Source organism: Myxine glutinosa, chromosome 3 (assembly GCF_964187855.1).
Source record: "Myxine glutinosa chromosome 3, kmMyxGlut1.1, whole genome shotgun sequence".
Classification (NCBI taxonomy): domain Eukaryota; kingdom Metazoa; phylum Chordata; class Myxini; order Myxiniformes; family Myxinidae; genus Myxine; species Myxine glutinosa.
The window spans coordinates 26,581,772-26,609,271 of NC_136263.1; the positions used below are offsets into that span (position 1 = coordinate 26,581,772).

The following is a 27,500-nucleotide window of genomic DNA, read 5'->3' on the forward strand; positions in this document are numbered from 1 at the left end:
TCTGGAGATGGTCCGTCAACGTGACAATGGTGTTTGTCATGGAGTGGTGGCTTTATGGAATTACGGCATGAAACAGCGTGCTATTGCTCGGCAGTATGGCATCACTCAAGGTCAGGTGTCAAAGATCCTGAAACGAAATGCTCAGAGGGGTGTCCCTACTCCAATACCGAGGCCAGGACGTCCCCGCAGGACCACAAGGAGGAATGATCGCCAGCTGCACCGGTTAGTCCGCAATGGCCGTACCAAGTCAGCTAATCGGCTTCGGGCTGAGTGGCAGCAACTGACAAATGTGTCTGTATCCAGAAGGCTAGTCAACCAACGACTGGTTCAAGCAGGCTATCGTGCCAGGCGTCCCCTGAGAAAACCACGCCTGACCAGACAACACCGCCAGCGCCGATTGCAGTGGGCCAGAGGACACCGTCAATGGCAGCCAGGACACTGGAATCACGTGATCTTCAGTGACGAGTCTAAATTTCTGGTCTATCGTCAAGATGGCCGCGTCCGAGTGCGCAGACAAGTGCATGAAGCCTACAACAAAGATTGTATAGTGCCAAGAGTACAAGCTGGAGGTGGTGGGGTGACCGTTTGGGCTGCTTTTCATGCAGGGGGCAAAACGGACCTGGTTGTTCTGAATAGAAACCTGAACCAGTTCAAGTACAGGGCCATTCTGGAAGAAACATTGCTTCCATTTGCTCGTGCAGCCTTTCGAGGAAACTTTGTCTTCCAAGATGACAATGCACGGCCTCATCGTGCTCGCATGATCCAACACTTTCTTGCTGACCGTGGTGTAGAGCATATGGAGTGGCCTGCCATGTCCCCTTATATGAATCCGACAGAGAACTTGTGGGCAGAATTAATGCGTCAAATCGACCACTTGGACCAGCAGCCGACCTCTGTGCGTGAATTGCAGCAGGCTATTGTCACTGCATGGCAAGCGATTCCTGTCCAAAACCTTGGCAAATCTCGTGAACAGCATGCCTCAACATGTACGTGCTCTCCTGAATGCTCGTGGGAGTTACACGAAGTACTGAACTGTAATTTTACTGTCCGTAATCCCAGTCGTAATTTAACTTTTGTTTTTGTTAAAAACATTTTTGGCTAATGTGCAAAATAAAGAGATACTTCTGGAAAACGTACAGAAGTTTAACACAGTACTGTCCATGAATTGAGTTCGATATCAGTTTACATCACTTTCAAGGATCAATTTATTTGTTTTGAAATGTCAAATGTGGTTTTTGTTTCTTTTAAAGGTCACATTAACAAAATCTAAAATAATTTCAACATAATTCCAATGAACTTTTGGTTCTAAGACATCTTGAAAAGTAAGTTCACCCCCACAAAAAAAATATTCCATTTTAAATGCCAAGTCTGTATATATACAGTCACGTGAAAAAGTAAGTACACCCCATGTAAAGTTTTGACTTTTTCAACATATTTCAACATGCAGCTATTTGATTTTCATTTCAACAATATTGATAGATAAAGGTAATATAATATAACAAATATCATGAAACATTTACATTTTGTAGTCCATTGTATAATTTAAAAAAACATAAATGCAAATTTCGCATGTGGAAAAAGTAAGTACACCCTTGGCTCTAATAGGTGGTATAGCCCCCTTTGGCAGAAACAACCTCAAGTAGGCGTTTCTTATAACTCTCTACCAGTCTCTGACATCGACTGGGAGAAATTTTTGCCCACTCCTCCATGCAGAATTCTTCCAGCTGTGCGATGTTGAGGGGTTTCTTGCACGCACAGCTCGTTTCAAATCCCTCCACAACATCTCGATGGGATTTAGATCCGGGCTTTGACTTGGCCATTCCAGAAACCTCCATTTCTTTCTTTTCAGCCATTCCTTGGTGGATTTACTGGTATGTTTAGGGTCATTGTCATGTTGCAAGGTCCACCTTCGGTTGAGCTTCAACTTCTCTGACAGATGGCCTCACATTAGCCTCAAGCACCCTCTGGTACAATGAAGAATTCAAAGTGGATTCTATGATGGTGAGCTGCCCAGGCCCTGATGCAGCAAAGCTGCCCCAAACCATAATATTTCCACCACCATGCTTTACAGTTGGTATCAGGTTCTTGTGGTCAAATGCTGTCTTTGGTTTTCGCCAAACATGTCTTCTGGTACTGTGGCCAAATAGCACTACCTTTAACTCATCTGTCCAGAGCACATTGTTCCAGAAGTGCTGGTCTTTGCCTCGGTGTTCATTGGCAAACTTTAGTCTTGCCCTGATGTTCTTTCTGGGCAGCAAAGGTTTCCTCCTGGCACACCTCCCATGTAGATCAAATTTGTGCATCCTCTTTCTAATGGTAGACTCGTGCACTTTGACATCAACAGTGGCAAGAGCGACCTATAAGCCCCGTGATGACATTCTGGGGTTCTTGGAGACTTCTTTCAGCATCTTGCGGTCTGCTCTCGGGCTGAACTTGCTGGGGCGGCCTGGCCTGAACAAGTTGGCAGTTGTTTGGAATCTTCTCCACTTGTAGATAATCTTCCTGACAGTCGAATGATTGATTTCAAATTGTTTGGAGATATTTTTAAATCCCTTCCCAGACTCGTAGGCATCTATAACCTTCTTTCTGAAGGCCTCAGAGAGCTCTTTTGATCTAGGCATGGTGACGCCGCACACTTCAACAACAAAGAGTAAACTAAACTAAATGTCTGAGGTTTAAATAAGACAGGTACCTCCAAGATCCTCTCTAACGATGTTCTAATCATGTGCACCTGAGGTGGTGCACCTGATTCTAATTTTAGGTATTTGAAGTAGTGATAAATGTAGGGGTGTACTTAGTTTTTCCACATGTGAAATTTGCATTTATGTTTCTTTAAATTATACAATGGACTACAAAATGTAAATGTTTTATGATATTTGTAATATTATATCACCTTTATCTGTCAATATTGTTGAAATGAAGATCAAATAGCTGTATGTTGAAATATGTTGAAAAAGTCAAAACTTTACATGGGGTGTACTTACTTTTTCACGTGACTGTATATATATATATATATATGTACATACACACACACTGTACACATCAAATGAATCAGATGAAAATTGATGACTTATGTGACCATGATCTTTTGACCTATTGATCTCGAAAACAATCGGCTTCTAGCTTATCACGAGCTTTACCAGGTGGTTAAGTTCCATCAAGAACGGAGTAAAAATGTGACCTGGAGGCGATTGACAGACAAACAAACAGAGAAGAAATCTGTCGTGCATAGCACAATACTTGCGAAATCCCCTAAATAAGTTGTTGGCCTATGATTACCTCAAAAATAATTGTTGGTTGAATTCAGTGACCTGGTATGCCAATCCTCTTAAAAGTTCAAGTCAATCTGATGAAAATTGAGGATTTTAGAAATCTGGCCTATGTTGACCTTTTGGCCTAAGTTGACGTCAAAATAGTTGGGGGTTGAATTCAGTGACCAGATATGCAAATCCTCTTACAATTTCAAGTTAAATGGATGAAAATTGAGGATTTTAGAAATTTGATAAAGTTGGTGACCTTTGGCCTATATTTACCTATTGATCTTTTGACCACAAAAACAATAGGCTTCTTGCTTATGACGAACTCTACCATTTAGTGAAGTTTCGTGAAGATCGGTTGAAAATTGTGACCTGTAGGCGACTGACATACAGACAGACAGACGCACAAGACCAACGAAAATACTTGAAAAATCTTCGATTTTCACGAGTATCAATCAGTCAGAATAATAGAAAAGAACAACCAATATACAGGGTGACCCAAAAAAACCTCCCACATTTCAAAGGTAAATGAAAAAAAAATGGTTTAAAGATAATCAAGATTTTATTTGCACACATAAAACTTCATTCAATACAGTTTTTATTCATCATGTTTTTTTTGTTTTGTTTTTTTTGTATACAGAGTCGAGGCTCGTGAAAGAGCTAACATTTATCAAACAAACAAATCAAAAAAACAAGCAAACAAAGTATATAAAAAGGGGAGCGGTCGACAAGATGGGGAGAGAAGGGGAGGAAGCACACAAACACAACATTTGAGAGCAGGGACATCGGGAGATGTGTGGGAGGGAGAGGGCCTGGGGGGAGGCAGGATAGGTATAAAACGCAAGGACACCAAGGACTTCCAGGAAAGAAGACAAAAGTCACCTCAAAAAAGTGGATTTGGGGTGAAATTAGCGGGGGTAGAAAAGATCAAGGTTTTGGATTGGGGAAGATAAGAGATGGTGGTGAACAGCCGTTTTAAAGACCTGGAGGGAGGAGTGGGATTGAAGAGAGTGAGGGAGTTTGTTCCAGAGGCGGGAGAAAAGAGGAATGAAGGAGTGAAGGTGAGCAGAGAGTCTTGATTTTGGCAGTTTAACCATAAGAGGGTTGCAGGCAGATCTTGTGCGACCTGTAGGAATATTTGCGGGACAGAGCCCAGAGAGAGCAGGGGGGGCAAGGCCAGAGAGGAGTCGGTAGAAGACGGAAAGACCACCAACCTGCCTGCGGTGAGTAAGTGAAAGGCCCTCGGAGATAGCGTCATCGCGGGAGATTCCAATGATTCTGAACGCTTTGGTTTCAACAGCGAGAAGACGAGCTAGGTGTGAGGCAGGAGCACCAGCCCAGAGGGGAGAGCAGTATTCCATTGAGCTGCGGATGAAAGCCTTGTATGTGGTGAGGAGCTCAGGTGTGCCAAGGAAGGACTTCACACGACGGAGGATGCCCAGTCGGCGACTGGCTTTGGAGGCCAGCTTGGAAATGTAGTTTTCCCAGGAAAGATCATGGCAGATAGTGAGACCCAAAAGCTTGAGTGACAGAACTTCTTGGAGAGGATTATTCAGAAAGTAGATGGGAGGGTTGTCCAGTCGGTCTTTTCGGAGAGACATCGTAAGAGTGTGAGATTTGTCAGGATTGAAAGACATGTTCCACTTGTTTGCCCAGTCTGTGATTTTGTCCAGGTCTGCAGAGAGTGAGGAGGCTGCAGACTGCCGATGTGAGGGATGAGGAATGGAGCAGCAGAGAGTGGAGTCATCAGCAAAGAGATAGAGAGGATTTTCAAGAGAGTCAGAGAGATCATTGATGAAGACCAGAAAAAGCACAGGACCCAGAACACTGCCTTGGGGAACTCCAGCCTGAACAGGAAGAGGAGATGAGAGAAACCCATTCAGGGCCACACGTTGACTACGACGAGAGAGGAAGTCCGCCAGCCATGCGTGGAGATTTCCATGGATACCAAAGGAGGAGAGTTTGGTGAGCAGAGCGGGGTGCCAGACCGTATTGAATGCACGTGATATGTCGAGGGAGACAGCTCTAATTTCCTGTTTGGCATTGAGGACCTCCATCCATTGTTGAGACAGCAGAAGCAGCATGTCCAGAGTAGAGTGACCTGGTCTGAAACCAAATTGATGATAAGAGATCAAGCCATTGGAGAAGAGGAAAGATTTCATATCCGAAGCAATGATGGATTCCATGACTTTGCTGATAATTGGGAGAAGGCCGATTGGTCTGTAGTTGCTAGGATCTGTTTTTGCACCTTTTTTGTGCAAAGCGGTGATGTTGGCTGATTTCCAAGCAGATGGCAGTTGACCTTGAGCAAAAGAGAGGGTGAAGAGAACAGAGAGAGGGAGTGAAAGAGCGGAAGAACAGGATTTTAGGACCCGTGGGCTGATGCCTTCAGGTCCAGTTGCAGAATCAGAGTCGAGGGTTGACAGAAACTTTTCCACCTTGTCAGGAGGAAAGGACACGGAGTCCAGGAGCAGCTGGGTACGACTGGGTACAGAGAGGGATGGGTTTGGGACACAAGATTTGGAGGCAAACACAGAGTTGAGGCATTCAGCTTTTTCACGTGTGGAGTCAGCTGTGTAGCCGTTTGAGGTAAGGGAGGGGATGGAGGGGGAACAAACACCAGAAACAGATTTGACCAGACGCCACCAGGATTTGGAAGAGGGAGACAGATAAGAGAGTTCGGTCTTGAGAACGGAGAGATATTGTTTCCTGGCTCTCCTGAGGGTGGACACACACGTGTTTCGGGCTTTGTGAAAAGAAATGAGATTTCCTTCCGTTGGATTTGCTTTCCAGGAGACGAAGGCAAGTTGTTTCTGGGCAACAGCCTCACCACAAGATTCCGTGTACCATGGACGGGAGGAAGGGTATGACAACTGAAGATGAGATGGGATAAATCTGTGCATGAGAGAGAGCAATTTACTTTGGAAGAATTCCCAGGATGAGTTGATGTTAGAGGTGGTCGAGATGGGAGACCAGTCCAGATGATTGATGGCTGCTTGAAGACCGTGCCAATTGGCCTGAGTGAAATTCCAGACTTGTCGACGCTGAGCAGGCTCCCTGAGAATGGTCAGAGAGATGTCCACTTTAACAAGCACATGATCAGATGAGCCGATTGGAGCAGAAGAAGAGCAGCAGACATTTTCAGGGAAGTTAGTCATAACCAGGTCCAGAAGAGAAGATGCTCCGTTGACTGAGATCCGGGTCGGGAAATTGACAGATTGTGTCAGTCCCAGTGAGTCGCAGAAGTTCTTTGCTGAGGAGCCATGGCTGGTGAGAGAGGTACCCACACCCAGCCAACTGGCATGGTGACAATTGAAATCACCACATATGAGGAAGAGAGAGTTGGGATGAGAAGACAGAAGTTGGTCCATATTATCAGACAGCGAGATGTAGATGGAGTCATCACTGTTTGCTGGACGGTACAACACCCATATGAACAAGAGGTGGGAGCGAAGGGGAAGCCGTAGCCAGAGGTATTCCTGGGGGTGAGGTGGAGTGCAGTGCAGGGCAAGTGAGGAAGAGAGTTTTTGATAAAGATAGCAACCCCACCTCCAGGACGAGGATAGCAACGTGCCACCTCACAGTAGCTCAGTCCGCCTTGCAGCATGCCCAGGGCACGCTGCCGTTGATCCCTTGACAATCGTGGCATGTTGATTGAAATGCCCATTTTGCACTGGCCTTTTTAAAGCCAATATCAAGACATCACGTGCAGCTCATTAAAATCATCCCGTACCCCTTGGCTAATCACTGACAGTCAAAACGGCTGTTCAACAGCTGTGCTATGAAGTGACCATTGAAGGTTCAAGTGACCATCTGTGACCGTTTTGTCTGACAGTGAGGACACTATTGTCCACAAATAAGTTCACACATTTACTACACGCAGTGTTATTGTTGATATTTAAAGGTTTCAAAGGTGGTAAGTTTCTTTTGCGTTTCAGTATGTATATATATATATATACACACACACACAACTCACAATAAGTTATGGATATTGTGGGAGTGAGTTAATTTTTTAAATAGGGATTAGGGGGGTTATGGAATTGAAATCAAGAATGCTGTGTTTTTTCACATCATTAATAACCATAGAATTAGGAGCAACAACTTTTTTCAACATAATTAATACACAAAATCAACCACATCGAAGATCCTGCCAATATCCCGAACTTATTGTGAGTAGTGTATATATGCATACATAAATATATATGTACATATTATATAGAAACATCTTTATATATATATATATATACACAAAGAATTAAGTTAAGCACCCCCCCGTTTTTTTACAACCTCGCACATTACAAGTTTGTTGTCGTCAAAACAGTGTAATATACCCATGATATTGCTATATTTTCTGGAGAAGTGATATTATGGTCACATAAAAACATAACAATCATGCCGTTTTCAATATTTTATTCTGAATAATTTAAGGTGAAATTTTTTGGGAATTTTAGGCATATTTTCACCTCAATTTAAGTATGGAGCTATAGGTCCATCACGGACAGTGTGGATGACGTTTATGTTTTCTAACGTACAGTCATTGTTCTGAGAAGACCTCTAGCGATCTTTGCGTCAATAACGTGTGTAGGACCCACGTGATCGGATCACTGACTCAACCCTACGTCTCATAGACCCTGTAAGCCGTCGTATGCGTTGCTGTGGCAGGTTGTTCCATTCCCGATGTAATGCACGTTCCAATTCATCCAGATTGGCTATTGGAGGGACCATCTTCGCAATTTGTCGTCCCAACATGTCCCAAACGTGCTCGAGGGGGTTCAGGTCAGGACTGTACGCAGGCCAGGGGATGGTTGTCACAGCACCTTGCTCCATCCGATCACGTGGGTCCTACACACGTTATTGACGCAAAGATCGCTAGAGGTCTTCTCAGAACAATGACTGTACATTAGAAAACATAAACGTCATCCACACTGTCCGTGATGGACCTATAGCTCCATACTTAAATTGAGGTGAAAATATGCCTAAAATTCCCAAAAAATTTCACCTTAAATTATTCAGAATAAAATATTGAAAACGGCATGATTGTTATGTTTTTATGTGACCATAATATCACTTCTCCAGAAAATATAGCAATATCATGGGTATATTACACTGTTTTGACGACAACAAACTTGTAATGTGCGAGGTTGTAAAAAAACGGGGGGGTGCTTAACTTAATTCTTTGTGTATATATATATATATATATATATATAATATATATCTATATAGATAGATATATATATATATATATATATATATATATATATATATATATATATATATATATATATACATATATATATATATATATATATATATATATATATATATATATATATACAGTATATATATATATATACATATATATATATATATATATATATATATATATATATATATATACATATATATATATATATTTATATATATATATATATAGAAAGATATATATTGACATATATATATATATTGATATATTGATATACAGTATATACAATATATTGATATATATAGTGTGTGTGTGTGTGTGTGTGTGTATGTGTGCGTATGTGTGTGTGTGTGTGTGTGTGTGTATGCATGTGTGTGTGTGTATGTATGTGTGTGTGTGTGTGTGTGTGTGTGTGTATGTGTGTATGTGTGTATGTGTGTATGTGTGTGTATGTGTGTGTGTGTATATATGTGTGTGTGTGTGTGTGTGTGTGTGTGTGTGTGTGTGTGTGTGTGTGTGTGTGTGTGTGTGTGTGTGTGTGTGCGCGCGCACTTGCGTATAGCTTGTTCGCCTTGCACAGGAAGCTTGGAATAAACAATACCAAGGCAATGCGCAAAGGGTGATTGTGCGTGGGGCGAAAGGGCGCTCAAGAGACATAAAACAATGTCAGCTGCGAACATTCTTCACAGCCACACACAGTCACGCCCAGCCCTCACTGGCTCGTAGAGCACCGTCTCTGCTTTCATTCAACATGACAAACCCCAAGGCACTGTTAAAATGGAAGATAAACACTTTATGCAGGAGGTGGAGGCTGTAGTAGAATGCGACATGAGATGGAAGAAGAAGAAGACAAAGAGTTAAAGAACGGCTAAAGCAGGATCAAATAAAAGGGGTACCAAAAAAAAATAATTAGAGGGGGCAGAAATAGGGAAAGGAAGTGAAATAAATGAAAATATGAGGCAAAATATGAGGAAGGGTGAAGATAAGAGTAAGATGGAAGTTATTGAGGAGGGGATGTGGGGAAGTGAAATCGAGTAGGCTCGGAAGTGACAGCAGAGAGGAAGAACGAGATGAGGGACGGTTGGCAAAAGAGTGACGTGAACAAAGTTGGAGTGGGTGAGGGGGTAAGGATGAATAATGTAGAAAAGAGATGTGTGATTGTAAAGACAGTTGTGATGAGAGTGAGGAGGATAGGAATAAAAAGGTGAAGGAGAGAGAGAGAGCGATGACAAGACAAAGGGAAGATGAAATGAGGGATGAAATAAGTAAAACAAAAAGAGTAAAAGTAGTTGAGGCATTTTCAGTGTTATGTTCTGCTTTTGTGTATATATCGCCCTGTTCATGTTCACTTGGAAGTGAAGTCCAAACAGTTTGATAAACACTCTCGAGGCTAAGACTTACAAATCTGCTCTTTCAAGAGGCTACTTGGAAAGGAAACAACCCTGAAAACAGGCCAGGAAGAAGCACCTCATTGCAAATGGGAGTATTTTTGGAGTCCTGCTAAGAAGGAACGTCATGTGATCAAGTGAATCCAACCGAGGGAGCATTCCCTACTGCATTGAAATGTGTGAACAACAAAAAAAAAAGGAGGATAAAGAAACAAAATACAACTACTGTAATATAAACAGCTTAGCAGGATAGAAACACAGGCATTTTCCTCGTTGGATCCTTCCTGGTTATGCAGCAACATGCTGTACAGGAATCGGTGTCATCAGCTTAGTGGAGATTTGACATTAATCCTACTTCACTGGTTCCAAAGACTGCGTAAACATTGGGAATAGCTAGTCGAGTTTCCACGGCCTGGGTGTAACTCGAGTTACAATGACTTGATTGTCACTCACGAGAGGTGGACTGCACCTCTCACACAAAGGCTCTCATTTATTGGAGACGTTTCAACTTAAGTTTTGTATCTAACCGCTAAGCCAGGAATTCATTGCAAACACACAAATAAGGCTTAAGTCCTTACACCAAAGGTGTGAGTGAGAAAACGTCCATCAGATCGAGAAGGGTTAGTGTGTGTGTGTGTGTGTGTGTGTTTGTGTGTGTGTGTGTATGTGTAAGTTGTTGTTGCCTGCTATCCTTACACATGGGTGGGCCACAGGAGATGGAACGGAGATCTAACAGGTCTCAAAGTAGCCACTCTGTTGGTGTGTGTGTGTGTGTGTGTGTGTGTGTGTGTGTGTGTGTGTAATATGCGTAAAATGTCGCACAATATGTATGTAGGCCTACACAATATACTGTACAACATGCACGCGTAATACATGTGTAGACAATACAATACGTGTCTAATATGTACATGTGGATATAACATATAATACACAGCACATATAACACGTGTGTGTGTGTGTGTGTGTGTGTGTGTGTGTGTGTGTGTGTGTGTGTGTGTGTGTGTGTGTGTGTGTGTGTAACCTTACTCTTGTTTCCCACCAGAGCCACCGTGGGACGTCGTTCCGAGTCCGCCGCGACCTTTTGCACTATGGTGTACCAGTCGTCGAGGCTCTCAAAACTCTGGTGGTTTGTTATGTCATATACCAGAAGGACGCCCTGCAAATGAGAGCACTTCTCTTAGGATTATGTTATATATATATATATATATACGGTATATAAATAAATTTATGTAGCGTTTTCTTTGCAATAACCTAAGGCTTCGGCATAAGATTGAAACCATTACATACAGCACATCTTTGAACTTTACATAAATTTCAAATTAGTAGAAAAATGGAAAAAAATCTCAACAGTATATGGAATTTAAAGCTGGGATTCAAGCATCATGAGTTGTGTGCTCCGACGTGAACAAACCGGTATCTTAAATCAAAAGGTGAAACCTCAGGGAAATATTAACTGACACAGACATTGTGGGGTTTTGGAATAATCATTGTATAGATTTGGAGTAACTAGAATAATTTCAGGTGAAATGAAGTTGCAGTGGTAGTAGCAGTTGCATATGGAACTACTCAAAGCCAAGACAATAATTGTCTTGGTTAAAAAAAGAAGTTTTAAACAAACCTTATAACAAATGCAGTACTTGGTTTACAATCCTTACGGCCTGACCTTTCATACAAACCAGACTTGCCATGCATCGAATGAACTTGTCAAGTCTTCAACAATGGAACAATGTTCATCCCATTGCCATTTTGATGCGTCATTATCAATAAGTGGTAATAATGCATTCCACTCAACCAAACTTAACAACCGAGGGTCATCCTGAAAATATGTAAACGCACATGAGAACCGTATATGTACTTGTCCAGCATTGGCCCTCCAAGAGTTTGTCCTCCGATGTCCCACACCTGCATCGTCACGTTCAGATTACCTACGAACACAAGAATGGAAACAATTTCATTCATCCGCACATATTTGCAAGCACTGTAGTCAGATAATGCATTTGCAAGTGACAACTCATCCAACAAGTAAGAAGAAAAACACTTGAACTGCTATTTATAGGAACTTAGGAAGAGCATTCAAAATTTCTCAATCATACTAAAATACGCCATTTGTGCCTGTCCGTCTGTCTGATGCTTTTTTGATGCCAACACATTCCGTCCTTACTTATCCAATCTCAACCAAACTTGACAGGATGACCAAAGGTTGCATAATGAAGCTTGTAGCGCATTCATTTGCCTCCCTCCCCAAAGGGGTTTTCTCCCCAGAGCGGGGTTTCCCCACCATTGCCATCAATAGGTTGCGTGTTGAGGTGTATAGCCATATTAAGTTAGCTTTATCGTGGCGTTTTTCCAAAGAAGAAGATTTATCGTGGCGTTTTTCCAAAGACGCTTTTAAAAACAAAATTAATGATAATCACATATTGTTAATGTTATTACAAAACAATATTAATACTAATAATGTCCCACTTCCCCAAGGCGTTTTTCCTGCAGTGATAACGTGTATAAATAGCATATCTTACTATAATTCACCAAATGTCTGTCCGTCTGTTAGAAGGTACCGTAAAAACTGCTGAACCGATCACAAAGATATTTTGTGTGGGTAATCCTGGGACCCTTAGGAGTAAAATAAGCTATTTAGTTTTCCCAATTTCAGCTTTGGTCTCCAGCATTCTCAGGTTTTGACTCCCGCCTAACATTCGTGTTTGCATAACGTCCATTGTGACGATGTTCTCATTGTGACGATGTATGTGTTCACGGTAGTGTTTGACGTGACGGTGTGAACGTAATTTCGTAATGTTTTTCGTTTTGTAATCCTTTAATGAACGTTTCATGTTTAATGAACGTTTAATGTTTAATGAACGTTTAATGCCCTTCGATATCCGGGGCCGCACGCGCGCTACACTGGACGGGCCAGCGTGTACCTTGCCCTTCGCCATCAGGCTCGGGTAAACCGCTGAGCCCCATACGTGATGGGGACTGGGGCTTGAGACAGTGTCCTTCATTAAAAGTATAATAAACGCTGTCTCCATCGATCTTGCCAAGGCCGTAACAGCCATAACGTTTAATCTCTACATAAGAGAATTCCACATAGCTATTTGGGCGGTGAATACGCTAACAGATCGCTGTCTCCATCGATCTTGCCAAGGCCGTAACAGCTATCGACTCAAAATCCTTTTAACTGTTGATTTGGTACAGTTACACGTATCGGGAATTTGGTACACGTATCGGAAGTACATACGACATAGCGATTGTGAACACTATTATCGATCACGATTCACGATCACGATCATAGTGTATCGATCACGATTTGAAACACGATGGAATAATATTTACCGATATGAACAGTGATGTGGCTTTTATTGAAATTCTAAAGATACTGTTTAGATTTTGATGATTTGCGTGTGATATGATTCAACGGATGTTTATATGAATCGTTTAAAATAAAATAAAACTTCAATTTCTGATATTTTTCCTGTTCATTTGGGCTTCCCAATTGGAGCCCCGCCCTATGTTGCTAGTAGTTATAATGGCGTTTCTGTGGGAGCAACAGCATCTACAGGAAGTAAAAATATTATACACCACAAACACGTATGCTTAGCTTTTTAAACAGTCGCTAATGCTCTTTATAACACTAAATGAAGAAATTTGGAGGAATCCCGACATCCGTGAGGTAAGTTTTACTTACAGAACTGAGCGAAGATCAACTGTACTCTCGGTACCCCACAAGTGTTGGGTTAATAACATGACCCTTCCTGGCGCTAACGTGGCCTTTTTCGTAGTGAACTTTTGAAACTCGCTCCTTCTGTTTAACACAAAACTGAAAGGGAGGAAGCCCGGGGTGTGCTCATTTACCAAGCAGCTAGCTAGCGCTTGCCAAGCCAGCCGTTCTTTAATGGTTTTGAATTGGGTGCTTGCTCAAATGCTTAAACCACTTGGCGATCTCTCCAGAAGAAACTTGGTAAATGAACACAATCCCAATGTTCTTGAGACCAGACCATAGATCGACTGTAATCTATGTACCCCAAACAGGAATGACCCTTTCTGCCCCTCCCGTAGTTAGTGGGTGTACTAATGGTTTAAATTGAGCTTTAACCACACTCGGTTTTGGTGTAATGATTAGAGCGTCTTCTCTGAGTCTGAGAGGTTGGCGGTTTGAACCCCGGTCGAGTCATAACAATGGCTAGAAAAATGGTACGTGCCCTTTCCTTGCTTGATGCTCAGCACTTAAAAGGATACAGCATGGAAAAACAACCAAAGGTTGGTAATTATAGCTCAGGCTTTGATGGATCTAATGGCCTCCTCCTTTGTCAACGTTCCTTGTAAAGGAACTCATATTATTATTAATACTAGCAGGGACCCGCGGGATATCCGCACAACATAAAATGCAACTTCAGGTTCTTAACCCCTCCTCAAAAACCCCAAGTCATCAACCCCCCTCCCAAGCCCAAGTCTGAAGGCTTCATACTTCTTCCTGATGCATATATACACATCGTTAAAAGTAAAACATACTAAAGACCCGCAGAACGCCCACAGTAAAAGCCTTAGCTCGAGAGAATGCCGCACAGTTATTTGGGAAGTTTATAAGCAACAAACCGCTGCCTACATTGCTCCCGAAAATAAATAAAAAATAAACCAGAGCAGCACTTTTCAATGTGGCAACGTCAACCGACATTGTTACATCATCATAATACTTGTACCAAGTTTGATTAAAATCCCTTCAGCTGTTCTCAAGCATCACATTTTTACCTGACATGACCTCTGACCTTTGACACCAAAATCTAAACAATTTGTCTTTGCATCATTATACATACTTGTACCAAGTTTGACTTGGTTCCCTTCAGCCCTTCTTATGTTGTCGCGGTAACGAAAAACGTTTACATACTCTGATCTTTGACCTTTTTAACCCAAAATCAAATCAGTTTTTCTTTGCACCATAATACATATTTTTCTTTACCAACTTTGGTCAAAATCCCATTGCTGGTTCATAAGTTATCATGGTAACAGGATTTCCACCGATCATGACCTCTGACCTTTGACCCCACAACCTAATCAATTCATCTTTACATCATAATATTGTTACGTTTGTGGGGGCAGGGATACTTTAGTCAAGGTAGATTTGTATTGGTAGGTGCTCCAAATGTCGTGTAGAAACCTTGATGTAATAAGTACTTGTTTAGACCGTGTGTTCGGATTAAGCTGGTATCTTCGTCTCCATTACAAGGAATGAGGCATGTTAACTAGTATAGGGATTATGTTAATTTCCCTGTTCGTCAAACCTCAGTGATTTATCCTTTGGCTCTTTTATCCCTGCACCATAGACACTAGTGAGAAATGCCCATTTATTGCACTAAATAATAACAATAAAACCAACCGGAAGCCAGTTCTAAACACTGCCGATGGACACCAACATCTACATCGCCTCACATAGCTCTGGCAGGCCGAAGACACGCCCCAGGGACTCGTGATTGGCCAGGGCGGAGCAAGAAGCTACCCGCTGATTGGTGGAAGGAAGGCCGAGGAGGAAGCCGAGCGCCGATTGGCAAAGGCCACCGAGGACGTCAGAGGCGAGCAAGAAGCGGCGCGCTGATTGGTGGAGAAGCGCTGATGACGTCACGACCCGACGATAAAGGAACCCAAGGACCGACATTTTCTCTCTTCTTGCCCTCTGCTCTTACCCTGGACTCTTGCTTTATGACCCTCGCTGACCCTCCGATCTTGCCCTCCGCTGGTTCCCTTGTTCTTCTCCCTCGCGTACTTGTGCTTGGACCGACCGTGTCGAAGACGCCACCGGGAGATGTGCAGAGGCAACGGGAAGGGCCCGCAGCCCGGGAACTGTGGTGCTCCGAGCGGACGACGCGTGGACGGGCGCGGCTTGCCGCTGCAGCGTGACGAGGCGAGCGAGACGCCGGTGAGGCCTAGCAGGGCGCGAACGAGCGGACTGCAGCCTTCTTCCTGCCAAGAACACTGCAGTGTCCGGACGGCGAGTTTGGGGCCCGACACTATTCCTGGCGAGGTTCAAGGCGATTGAGCTGAGTGCACACACACATAATTTATTTTATCCAGTTTATATTCCCCTGTGTCTGTGTTTCAAAGTCTGGTGAGGGAGCGCTCCATTTAGGAACTTAGTTTTACCGTTGCGCTTTTCTTTTTCTCGGCATCCGTTTTAATAAACCCTTTCATTATTTTCTGTACCTTTATAAACCCAGTTTTTGTTTTAGTTATTTCCCGCAGGTTGAGACTGCCCGGCGGGAACGCTCAGTAAGCGTTTAAGCTTATTCTTCTTCTTTCTTCCTCCCGCACATATATATAGTGAAATCCGCTAATTGAACTGAACGCCTTTGGAGTTAAAGCTGGCTTTGGCTATCCGTGACCCTGTGGTGTTCAAGGGAATCACACGACAATATATACTTGATCTAAATTTGATTTAAATCCCTTCAGCCATTCTCACGTTATTGTGGTAACGAAAACCTATCATGGATGGACACATGGACGAATGAACGGACAACCTGAAAATGTAATGTCTCTGGTAACTTTGTCGGCAGAGGCATGAAAAAAACAACTCGGGTCTGAAGCAAAAAACATCCCCACTGCCTCTGTGCATACATCGTGTACATCATGGTTTAGATTCCAATTGCACTGGCCCATCAGCAGACACCTATGGATTGAAACCTGAGGCCTATAACTACTGTCGCCGTCATAAGGCCCGTGACACCTATTGACTCCAACCTTTCAATATTTGATAGTCATATTGGTTCTTCTACACTGAAAGGAAAAGTTATAGGGAGGGCATGGCGATTGTGAATATGACGGCTCCACATACGTCTTTGGCATCGCATATCACGGAAACGGCAGCTGCATGATTTTTCAGGACAATTGTGGGTGCGGTCAGGCCAGCTGTCAAACCAATGGGTGGAAAGAAGCGTTACACATGGACAGATGGTTGAACAAGTGCATTATTATATAGATTATTATTATAGTTTGTACCTGGATCGGGATTCAAACCCAGTCTAAAGAGGAGTGAGCATACCTTGAGGCTATCCTATGGCCTTAAAATGGTCGTACATACGAGATACTCCCAATATTCCAAGGCTTGTGAACCTTTATCATTTCGCAATCCATAATGTGTAGTTATACATAATGTATTGAGTATATCAAAATGACAACAAAATCACGACAATAATTTTAATAACATCAGTTCCACACAATGGCCCACTCTTCTCAAAAGGCACTGTGGTGTTGACGTGTATGAGTGTGAATGAGTGAACAAGAGGAATGAGAAAGCTTTATATGGGAACACCTTGGCTTCAATTTATTTACACTGAAATGGTACGAACCTGAGCATGATACCTAACTCGGGGCCTAGGCCAAAACAGAGGACATGGAATGCAGAGCAGAACTCCCTTCAAAAGGGATATTAAACAAGTCTCACATCGTTCATACATATTGTTGTGGAAATTACTCCAAGGGGTTAACATTGGTTAGTATAATTTAGTTTGTTCCGTAATTAATGTCTTAAGAAGAGTAAACATGAGGTAATTAATCATGATGTCAGATATGTGAGGCATAAATGTCTATAGTCTATATAAAGATGACGTACACCCTCTCCAGTGTGTCTAAAAACCACCAACCCTGTGAGACTACATTTTATGTTATACCCATTGGAATCTGTCCTTGATGTCTCTTTTTAGCATCCAGACAGGCCTCAAAGCTTTTGTTTGACTGTGTCTGACAAAGAAAGTGGCTGCGGTCTTGCGTGGGCCAGTCCGAAGGGAGAGGGACCGTCAGAAGCGACAAGCAAGAGATAGGCGATTCTCCGCCCATCAAACCAGGCCAATGTCCAATGGTGAGTGAGAGGGGAAGGATATGGCGAGTCATCACTGATGCACGGGACCGAAGCCATGGAGGGCAGAGTGACCACACAATTGAGAGGAGATACCCGGACTCTGTCTAGGGAGAAGCTGTGTCGGTTCACGTCAGAAGCTTCACTTCAGAGCTTCACTTCTGCTTCAGAGCAGAAGCTTCAGTGCAGAGCTTCACGTCAGAGCCACGCCACCACACTGCCAGCCTCTCCACTACGGCTCCTCGCGGGTGCAGGACTGCGTGCAGACCGCAGCTGCAGCAATGCTGATTCCCAGCTGACACCGGCATCGGTTTCTGCTGTGTCCCACCGGACACAGCGATGGTATTTCTTGTCTTGTCGATCCCTTGTTGTTGTCCATCTTGCATGGTATGGACGGGCCTGTTAAGTTAGAATAACTATGGTTATTTTTTTATTTTTTTTTTGTATACAGAGTCGAGGCTCGTGAAAGAGCTAACATTTATCAAACAAACAAATAAAACAAACAAGTAAACAAAGTATATAAAAATGGGAGCGGTCGACAAGATGGGGAGAGAAGGGGAGGAAGCACACAAACACAACATTTGAGGGCAGGGACATCAGGAGATGTGTGGGAGGCAGAGGGCCTGGGGGGAGGCAGGATAGGTATAAAACGCAAGGACACCAAGGACTTCCAGGAAAGAAGACAAAAGTCACCTCAAAAAAGTGGATTTGGGGTGAAATTAGCACGGGTAGAAAAGATCAAGGTTTTGGATTGGGGAAGATAAGAGATGGTGGTGAACAGCCGTTTTAAAGACCTGGAGGGAGGAGTGGGATTGAAGAGAGTGAGGGAGTTTGTTCCAGAGGCGGGAGAAAAGAGGAATGAAGGAGTGAAGGTGAGCAGAGAGTCTTGATTTTGGCAGTTTAACCATAAGAGGGTTGCAGGCAGATCTTGTGCGACCTGCAGGAATATTTGGGGGACAGAGCCCAGAGAGAGCTGGGGGAGCAAGGCCGGAGAGGAGTCGGTAGAAGACGGAAAGACCACCAACCTGCCTGCGGTGAGTAAGTGAAAGGCCCTCGGAGATAGCGTCATCGCGGGAGATTCCAATGATTCTGAACGCTTTGGTTTCAACAGCGTTTCTCATTCGTCATTTGGTCCATGGGCGCGTATGATCAGCAGTGGGGGCAAGGGGTTGCATTTGTTGATAATATTGTTAATGCTCGCTTCTTTATATTTCCTCCCCCATGACCATTATTGTTATAATTAAATATACCTGGTCTTCGGGTGAATTTGGGTCATCATGAACTTATTGGTAATTGAGGAAAGCCCATGAGGGTTAATTGGCTACATCTACTAGCGCCGTGTATCCAGACTGTGCCGTGCACCTCTCGGCTTTGCTCGGCCTAATTAGAGATTAGGTATATGGTCCCAATTAGCATAGCACTTGGCCAATTTGACAGTCCCACATACGGTATCGCAAGTGGGAAGGCCGTAATCCAGTTCCGGACCGCTGACTCAGCTGACTGTTACGGTTGCATTGAGGTGACTCGCTGGACTCGTACCAGGTAAATGGCATGAACCACGCAACTCGAAAAATATGACAACGATTTTACGAAATGTTAAAAACCTCATTAAAGATCATCTTCGAGATTGATTTATAGAGTACTAAAGCCTGATCAATTTGAATCAGCATTTGATATATTAATCTTTTGTTTGTAAGGTCATGTTGATCGTTTATGACTTTGGTGATGTCAGTTTAGGCACAAAACATTGAAAAGAAAATAGGAGGCACAGAAAAGAATGAGTAGCGTCCTCAGGTAACATCAGTCTTATTCAAGAGGAAGTTATTTGCCAAACTAGCATAACAATAGTTAAAGTTGCAAGATTGAAACGTCAAATGCAAATAAAAAACTAGAAAGAGCAATCAGAGAATGCAGACCCTCACCAGGACGTGTTTTCAGTGGTTTTTAAGGCTTTGTGTTAAAACAAATATGGCAGCCGAACCACGTGACCAATGGACGTCATCATTTTTGTTTCTCCAACAATTTATCCCTAGATGACGCTAAAGAAATTTCATCTTGATCGGATGAAGTTTTGTACTTGTCGAATTATGACGTCATAATGGAGGGACCTATGACATCATCATTAACATATGTTATTCCAAATGGAGAGTTATTTACAATGAGCCATGTCTAAATTTTTTCTATGCAGCGCTTTAGGAGATATAGAGGTGCAAGGTTTTTCGGTTTTTCCAAGATGGAGCCCCATACCACGTGACCTATGACGTCACAATTATCGTTAAAAAATTATACAAGTGGTGTTGCACCTATGGTGAAAATTCCCTGTAAATCAGACCAACAGTTGCGGAGAAAATCATATTTATTCTGTGCGGACAAACAAACAGAAAGACAGACAGACAGACAAGCAAATGAAAAATCACTCATAGAGCAGAGCGACACTTGGCAAAAGAGAACAAAGTAGAATGGCACTCGGTAGAGCATCCTTTTGACTTCACAAACAATTGGTGGTTGAATTATGTGACCTGATATGCAAATCTTCTTCAAATAATTAAGTTAATCGGTTGAAAATTATCAATTTTACAAATTTGGCTTATGTTGACCTTTTGACCTATGTTGACCTCAAAAATAGTTGGTGGTTGGTTTCAGTAAGCCGATATGCAAATCCAATTCAAATTTCAAGTCAATCGGATGAAAATTGAGGATTTGAGAAATTTGAAAAGGTTGTTGACCTTTTGGCCTATGTTGACCTTTTGACCTCAAAAATAAATAGGATTTTGTCGGACCACGAACCCTATCATTTGGTGAAGTTTTGTGAAGATCGGTTTAAAATTGTGACCTGTACGCAAGTATAAGTGACCGGACAGACAAACACACACACAAACGGGAGTGATCAACATACTTGTCAAATTTTTTTATTTTGCCAAGTAACAAACAAAGGGATTCTTGCAATAACCCTTTCCTCGGGCGAGGGTAATAATAAAACATACAAGCTCCGCAACTTTGTTGCCTTAAACTCCTAAAGAATGCAGAAAGAACCGAAACAGTTTACTCAAATGTGAATGGACACCACAAGGATTGAAGTGAAATAAAATGTCGTGGTAAAGATCAACCAAAGCTGATGTTTAGTTCTTCCCAAATTGTATTGTGCAATATTGTAGTAGATTAGACAGTGGGGAACATTGAATAAAACACTTTGCCTTCTAAACGTTAAATCTAAAGTGATCTTATTGGAATCTCCCACAATAAGGCCCGAGCCAGGGCCTGTCATTCTCATATCGCAGACAGGTCCGATGGTCTCTCTGTTTTTATTATTGCCTCTCCTCCGGTCTTGCCCCCCTCTGCTCTCTCAGCCCTTGACCCCTCCGACCCTCCCCAACTCCTCCAGGATGCACGCGTTCCTCCAGTAACTCCTGGTTAAACTCCCAAAATCCAGGCTGACTGCACATCTCCACCTCTTTGTTCCTCTTTTCTCCTGTTTATGGAATCACCTTCCTTCCTATGGCTGTTCAATCCCACTCTTCCCTCCAGGGCTTTAAGCAGCCAGAGAACCACCACCTCATATGATCCCCCATCCCCACCCAGAATGATTTCTCCCCCACAATAACAGTACCGAATCCAACACGTGGAGTTTGCGGGTTTTATTCCCTGTGAGTGTGTCACATGAGTCACAGTCGGGACGCGTCTGTGATGGGTGTGCTCTGTCTACCTGTGGTTTTATCAAATAGCTTCAGAGAAATGCCTGAAATTGAAACGTTGTACCACAGGCAGGTGCCACTGCTTCCTCCTCAATGGTCGGGATATGGGGTCATATGAGGTGCTGAATGAGGGATCACCAACCCCTCAAACAGGACAGACATTTGTGCTCTCAAGAACCCCTCGCTAGTCTTTGATGTGTTTTCTAAAACGTGTTTTTTATAACAATGATGACAACAATGATCTTTGATGTTACAATTTTTGAAATTGATAACAACAAGCGTTACGCCGAGGTCCCCCGTCGGTGAAGTGATGCGAGTTGACAAAGTGGAAGACGCAGAAAACATGCTATGATATGATATTTCGCTCACAAGGTTCAGACATACATGAAGGCGGCCATCTTGGATTTTGACGTGGCGACCCAATTTTCAATAGTGTTCTTCCTTATGCCTAGATACACCCACACACCAGATTAGAAGTTGGTACTTCGCTTATTTTTCAAGATATTCATCTCACAACGTTCAGACATACATGGCATCAGACATACATGGTGGCGGCCATCTTGGATTTTGACGTTGGTTGCACCCACACACCAAATTCGAATGCGGTCCTTCGCTTATGCACGCACGCACGCACGCCCGCACGCAAACACGCACGCACGCACGGACGAACGGACGGACACACGGACGGAGGGGACAACCATAGTCCCCCTTTCGCTCCGCTGTGCGACGGGGGACAATGAACCAACTTGGTGATTCTTTTGAACCAACTTGGTGACAAAACAGTCCTTCGGGGAAGTGACGTAACTTCCTGGAGCACGCTGGGTACTCTTCTTCTTTTTTTTCTCCACAGTCAGGAAGACAATCCATTATAAATCTCCCCCCAACCTCTCATCATAAGATTTCAACCCACGGGGTTTGTCCATGCTCTATCTTTCTAAATGCTGAACGTCAAGCAAGGAAGCAGCACGTCCCGTGTTTTAAGTCTCTGTTATGACTCGGCCGGGGTTTGACCACCATCCTCCCAGACTCGGAGGAGGTGCTCTATCCACAAGGTCACTAAATGTGGTTGTTAAAAATAAAAAGCAACAACGTATTCAAAAAAATATATATGTACTTCGGAGATATACGGTAGTTGATGCGAACAACAATTTTAATTTGCTTCTCTGGTTAATCTTCCAGGACTGGCATTCATTGCAGTTAGAAGGATATCGCTGTTGATGGAGTCTTATACACCACCTTATTTAACATGTCTACATACAACTATACGGAAGGTTTTTGAAAGTACCCAAAAGGCGATTTGTGTTCTAGTGTTCAAGTAAATAACTGAATTTACACTAGAACGGCCCTCAGTACAGAGCATGCCTCCGCCTGGTTGGCCATATCACTCAATGGTGAAGAATCACTTAAATATTCCACTAGTTGGATCCAGATCCGGATCTTCACCAAAATCAAATCCATTTGTCCTCGTCATACACACAACCTGTCCAACAAGTTTCGTCCAAATCCGTCCACAACTTTTTGAGATATCCTGCTATGTATCGTTTTGGCCCGATCTCCCAATAGTGAAGAATCACTTTAAAAAATTAAATAACTCTCATATCCGAATCCATATTCAGATCTTCACCAAAATCGAATCGAATCGTCCTTGTCGGACACCCAACCGGTCCACCAGGTTTCGTCCAAATCCGTCCACAACTTTTGGAGATATCCTGCTATGTATCGTTTTGGCCCGATCTCCCAATAGTGAAGAATCACTTAAAAAAATTAAATAACTCTCATATCCGAATCCATATTCACATCTTCACCAAAATCGAATCGAATCGTCCTTGTCAGACACCCAACCGTTCCACCAAGTTTCGTCCAAATCCGTCCACAACTTTTTGAGATATCCTGCTATGTATCGTTTTTGGCCCGATCTCCCAATGGTGAAGAATCACTTAAGTATTCTACTAGTTGGATCTGGATCCGGATCTTCACCAAAATCAAATCCATTTGTCCTTGTCACACACACAACCTGTCCAACAAGTTTCGTCCAAATGCATCCATAACTTTTTGGGATATCCTGCTATGTATCGTTTTGGCCCGATCTCCCAATAGTGAAGAATCACTTAAAAAATTAAATAACTCTCATATCCGAATCCATATTCAGATCTTCATCAAAATCGAATCGAATCGTCCTTGTCAGACACCCAACCGGTCCACCAAGTTTCGTCCAAATCCGTCCACAGCGTTTTGGGATATCCTGTTATGTATCGTTTTTGCCCCGAGCTCCCAATGGTGAAGAATCACTTTAAAATTATACTGGCCGGATCCGAATATGGATCTTCACCAAAATCTAATCGTTTCATCCTTGTCACATACACTACCTCTCTGCCAAATTTCGTCCGAATTTGTGCACAACTTTGAGATATTTTGTTCACAAACGGACACAAATGTCTGTCCTGTTTGAGAGGTTGTGATCCCTCATTCAGCACCTCATATGACCCCATATCCCGACCATTGAGGAGGAAGCAGTGGCACCTGCCTGTGGTACAACGTTTCAATTTCAGGCATTTCTCTGAAGCTATTTGATAAAACCACAGGTAGACAGAGCACACCCATCACAGACGCGTCCCGACTGTGACTCATGTGACACTCACAGGGAATAAAACCCGCAAACTCCACGTGTTGGATTCGGTACTGTTATTGTGGGGGAGAAATCATTCTGGGTGGGGATGGGGGATCATATGAGGTGGTGGTTCTCTGGCTGCATAAAGCCCTGGAGGGAAGAGTGGGATTGAACAGCCATCCTCTAGGTAAGTGTGACGTAACGCGCGCGTTTGGACCCGGAAACAGAATTATGACGCGGCGCGTTTGGACCCGGAAACAGAATTATGACGCGGCGCGTTACGTCACGGCTTACCAAGAGGATAGGAAGGAAGGTGATTCCATAAACAGGAGAAAAGAGGAACAAACAAAAAAGATAGACAGGTGTGAAAACATAACCTCCATCCACCATCCAAACGCAGAGGTAATAAAATATTTTCAAGATTGTAGAAATTTTTTTTTTTTTAAATCAGGAAGTTTACCACTGTGGATGTCAGTGTCTTATACACCACTTTATTTAACACGTTACATTAGTTATTTGTGCATCTTGTTTGTGTCCTTTATGACGACTTTGAAACCAGCAGGTTTCCTGTTTGGAATGATTTCCAATTTTGTTTGACTGCCAGACGGGGCCATAGTAAAACATTATCAAACACTGGTCTGAGAGGGTCATTAACCAGTGTGGCAGCTACATTCAAATGTAAGGTGTGCACAGAGGGAGCTGCAGATGGAGGAAATGTTGAGTTGGATCTTGGAGACGGCGTGAAGCTGGAAGGTGTGAAAACATTTTGCTACCTCGGAGACATGCTGAATGGAGAAGGTGGATCAGACTCGGCAACGGTTGCTCGAGTGAGATGTGCATGGAAGAAGTTTCGGGAACTGAGTGGCGTGCTGATGATGAGGGGAGTGTCGTTGAAGCTGAAGGGAAAGGTGTATGCTGCATGTGTGAGAAGTGTTATGATTTATTGGAGCGAGACATGGGTAATGAACGTAGAGCAGCAACGAAGGTTGGAAAGGGTGGAAATGCGAATGGTTCGACGGATGTGCGGAGTATCGTTGAGAGAGAGGAAGACAAATGATGAATTGCGAAAGATGATGGGAATAGAGCCTGTGATTGATGCTGTGAAGAGGAACAGGTTGAGATGGTTTGGTCATGTGTTGAGGAAGGATGAAAGTGACTGGTTGAGAAGAGTGATGGAAATGAATGTAGAAGGAAGTAGAAGACGGGGAAGACCGAGAAAGACTTGGCTAAAGATGGTGGAAGACGAAATGCGGGCAAGGGGGTTAACAAGGAGAGATGCAGAAAATAGGGCAAAATGGAGAAGATTGTCATGGGGACCGCAAGGCTAACCCCCACTCTAGCAGGGAAAATGGCCTTTAAAATGCATGTTGTTGTTGTTGTCTGTGCGTGTGTACGATCGGGACGAATCAAGAGACAAAGTACTGCTAAACTACAGGTTTGTTTTCCCATTAAAGTTCAAAATATAACATTGAATTGAAATCAAGTTGTTCCTTGATCATAAACTAACGCTTGGGCGGTGGTTGTATCCCCTAACGCAAGTCGGGGGCCAAATCTTCCCCCATTCTTCCCTGCTGCCCAGATTCGTCAGGGCCGAGCGGCCACAGTTAGAGAGCAGATTGGTTCACATGGGCCGGCCCTTTCCCTCTGGTCTATTATACTCTTTCTCTTCTCTCTCTCTCTTTCTGTTGTGGTCCTAACCTCATGCAGGCTAGGGGTACACCATTCTGGACGAGGGGGATCTCTAGGTCACTCCTGCAAGATTGATGGCCGTCTCCGTGCCACACAGCACCACCAACAACTAACATTTGTAGACAGACAGACAAAGTGAATGTCCTCTTCAATCTCATTTTTTTCCTCTCCAGGTCTTTAAAACAGCTGTTCACCACCATCTCTTATCTTCCCCCATCCAAAACCTTGATCTCTTCTTCCCCCGTTAATTCACCCCAGATCCACCTTTTTTTAATTTTTTTATCCCGACTTATTTCTTTCCTGGAAGTCCTAGCAGTGTCCATGTGTTTTATACCTCTCCCCCCCCCCCCCCCCCACTTCCCATGCCTCCTCCCCCCAAGCCCTCTCCCTCCCACAGATCTCCTGATGACCGTATTCTCTGCTGTTGTAACTTGTGTGCTTCCCTCTCTTTCCCCATCTTGTCTCCCGCTCCCTTTATTGTATGTTTTGTGTATCGGTTTGTTGTTGTTTTTTGTGATTGATGTTAGCTCTTCCATGAGCCTCGATCTTGTATACACACAAAAAAATTAAAATTAAATTGCTTAACCCCCATTTTCGCTTCGTGTGCGTTGGGTACAAAGAAAAACGCAACTCCAGCTTTCTTGTAAACAAGGCTGTATTTATTTGATCATTGATGGACAAGGAATACACAGATTTGTGCTCCTTGGATGAAAGTTCACTTGTATGATCAGGCAGACACAATGTCTAACTGATTGCATTGAAAATGCACACACAAGGTATTTCGATCGAGTTTTAGGATTGTTAAGTTTATAAAACCTCGGTGTGAAACGTACATGATAATAACCACATAGGAATAGGTAAAGCAAATAAATCAAATAAAGAGCCGCTACCTGCGAGCGTTATCCGCTTCAGGAAGAAGTCCAGTCCGACGGTCTGTTTGTACTGCTTCCCGAAAGCGTCGTGGACAAGCCGTGTGGCCATGGACGTCTGCAGCAAACGGAGCGAGTTAAACTCGAAACGTTTGAAATTCACATTCGATATCAATTTGCGGTTAGAAATACGCGCGACGTGTTTATGGCCTAACCGAGGCCGACCAACCCCCCGCCCTCGACTAGACGCCGAGGGCGCGTTGCCACGCACGAGTCCGCATGCCGAGAAGTCCCACACCGCGGAGCTTACCTTGCCCGAGGCTCCGTCTCCCAATATTACAATCTTGAGGAGTTTGTCTCGCGTTTCATCCTCGGAGGAGTCAGACATGTCGACCGTTTGGTCCTTTTGTCCTGTGATTCTTAGAATGAGTGAGTAACGTGACACGAATATGAGGAAAATCTCCCTTTAACGGGACGGACGCCGGAGGATCGCGCTCTTGGCAGTTGGCACAAACATTAAACAACGAATGTAAAATAAATAATTTAACAATAATAATAATAATAATAATAACAACAATAATAATAACAATCATAATAATAACAATCATAATAATAACAATCATAATAATAACAATCATAATAATAACAATCATAATAATAACTAATAATAACAATCATAATAACAACAATAATAATAATGGCAATAATAATAACAATCATAATAATAACAAAAATAATAACAACAATAATAATAACAATCATAATAATGGCAATAATAATAATACCAATATTAATAACAATAACAATAACAACAATAATAATAATAATAATCATAATAATGGCAATAATAATAACAATCATAATAATAACAATAATAACAACAATAATAATAATAATCATAATAATGGCAATAATAATAACAATCATAATAATGGCAACAATAATAACAATCATAAT

At 42.9% G+C, this 27,500-nt stretch overlaps 1 protein-coding gene across 2 annotated transcripts in view; it reads right to left on the bottom strand.

Moving 5' to 3' along the window:
* The window catches only part of RAB28 (RAB28, member RAS oncogene family), a 124,857-nt gene extending 97,763 nt beyond the window's left edge, over positions 1 to 27,094 (bottom strand). Inside the window, exons 1-4 of one of the 2 annotated variants that reach the window (XM_068111172.2) lie at positions 26,854 to 27,094; positions 26,565 to 26,661; positions 11,685 to 11,773; positions 10,875 to 11,004 (exon numbers count right to left, since the gene is read on the bottom strand). In XM_068111172.2, the coding sequence (XP_067967273.2) occupies positions 10,875 to 11,004; positions 11,685 to 11,773; positions 26,565 to 26,661; positions 26,854 to 26,931 (394 nt within the window). In that variant the 5' untranslated portion in view covers positions 26,932 to 27,094. The remainder of the gene's footprint in view (positions 1 to 10,874; positions 11,005 to 11,684; positions 11,774 to 26,564; positions 26,662 to 26,853) is intronic. The other variant, XM_068111173.2, reaches the window with a different exon arrangement.
* Between the last annotated feature and the right edge of the window lie 406 nt (positions 27,095 to 27,500).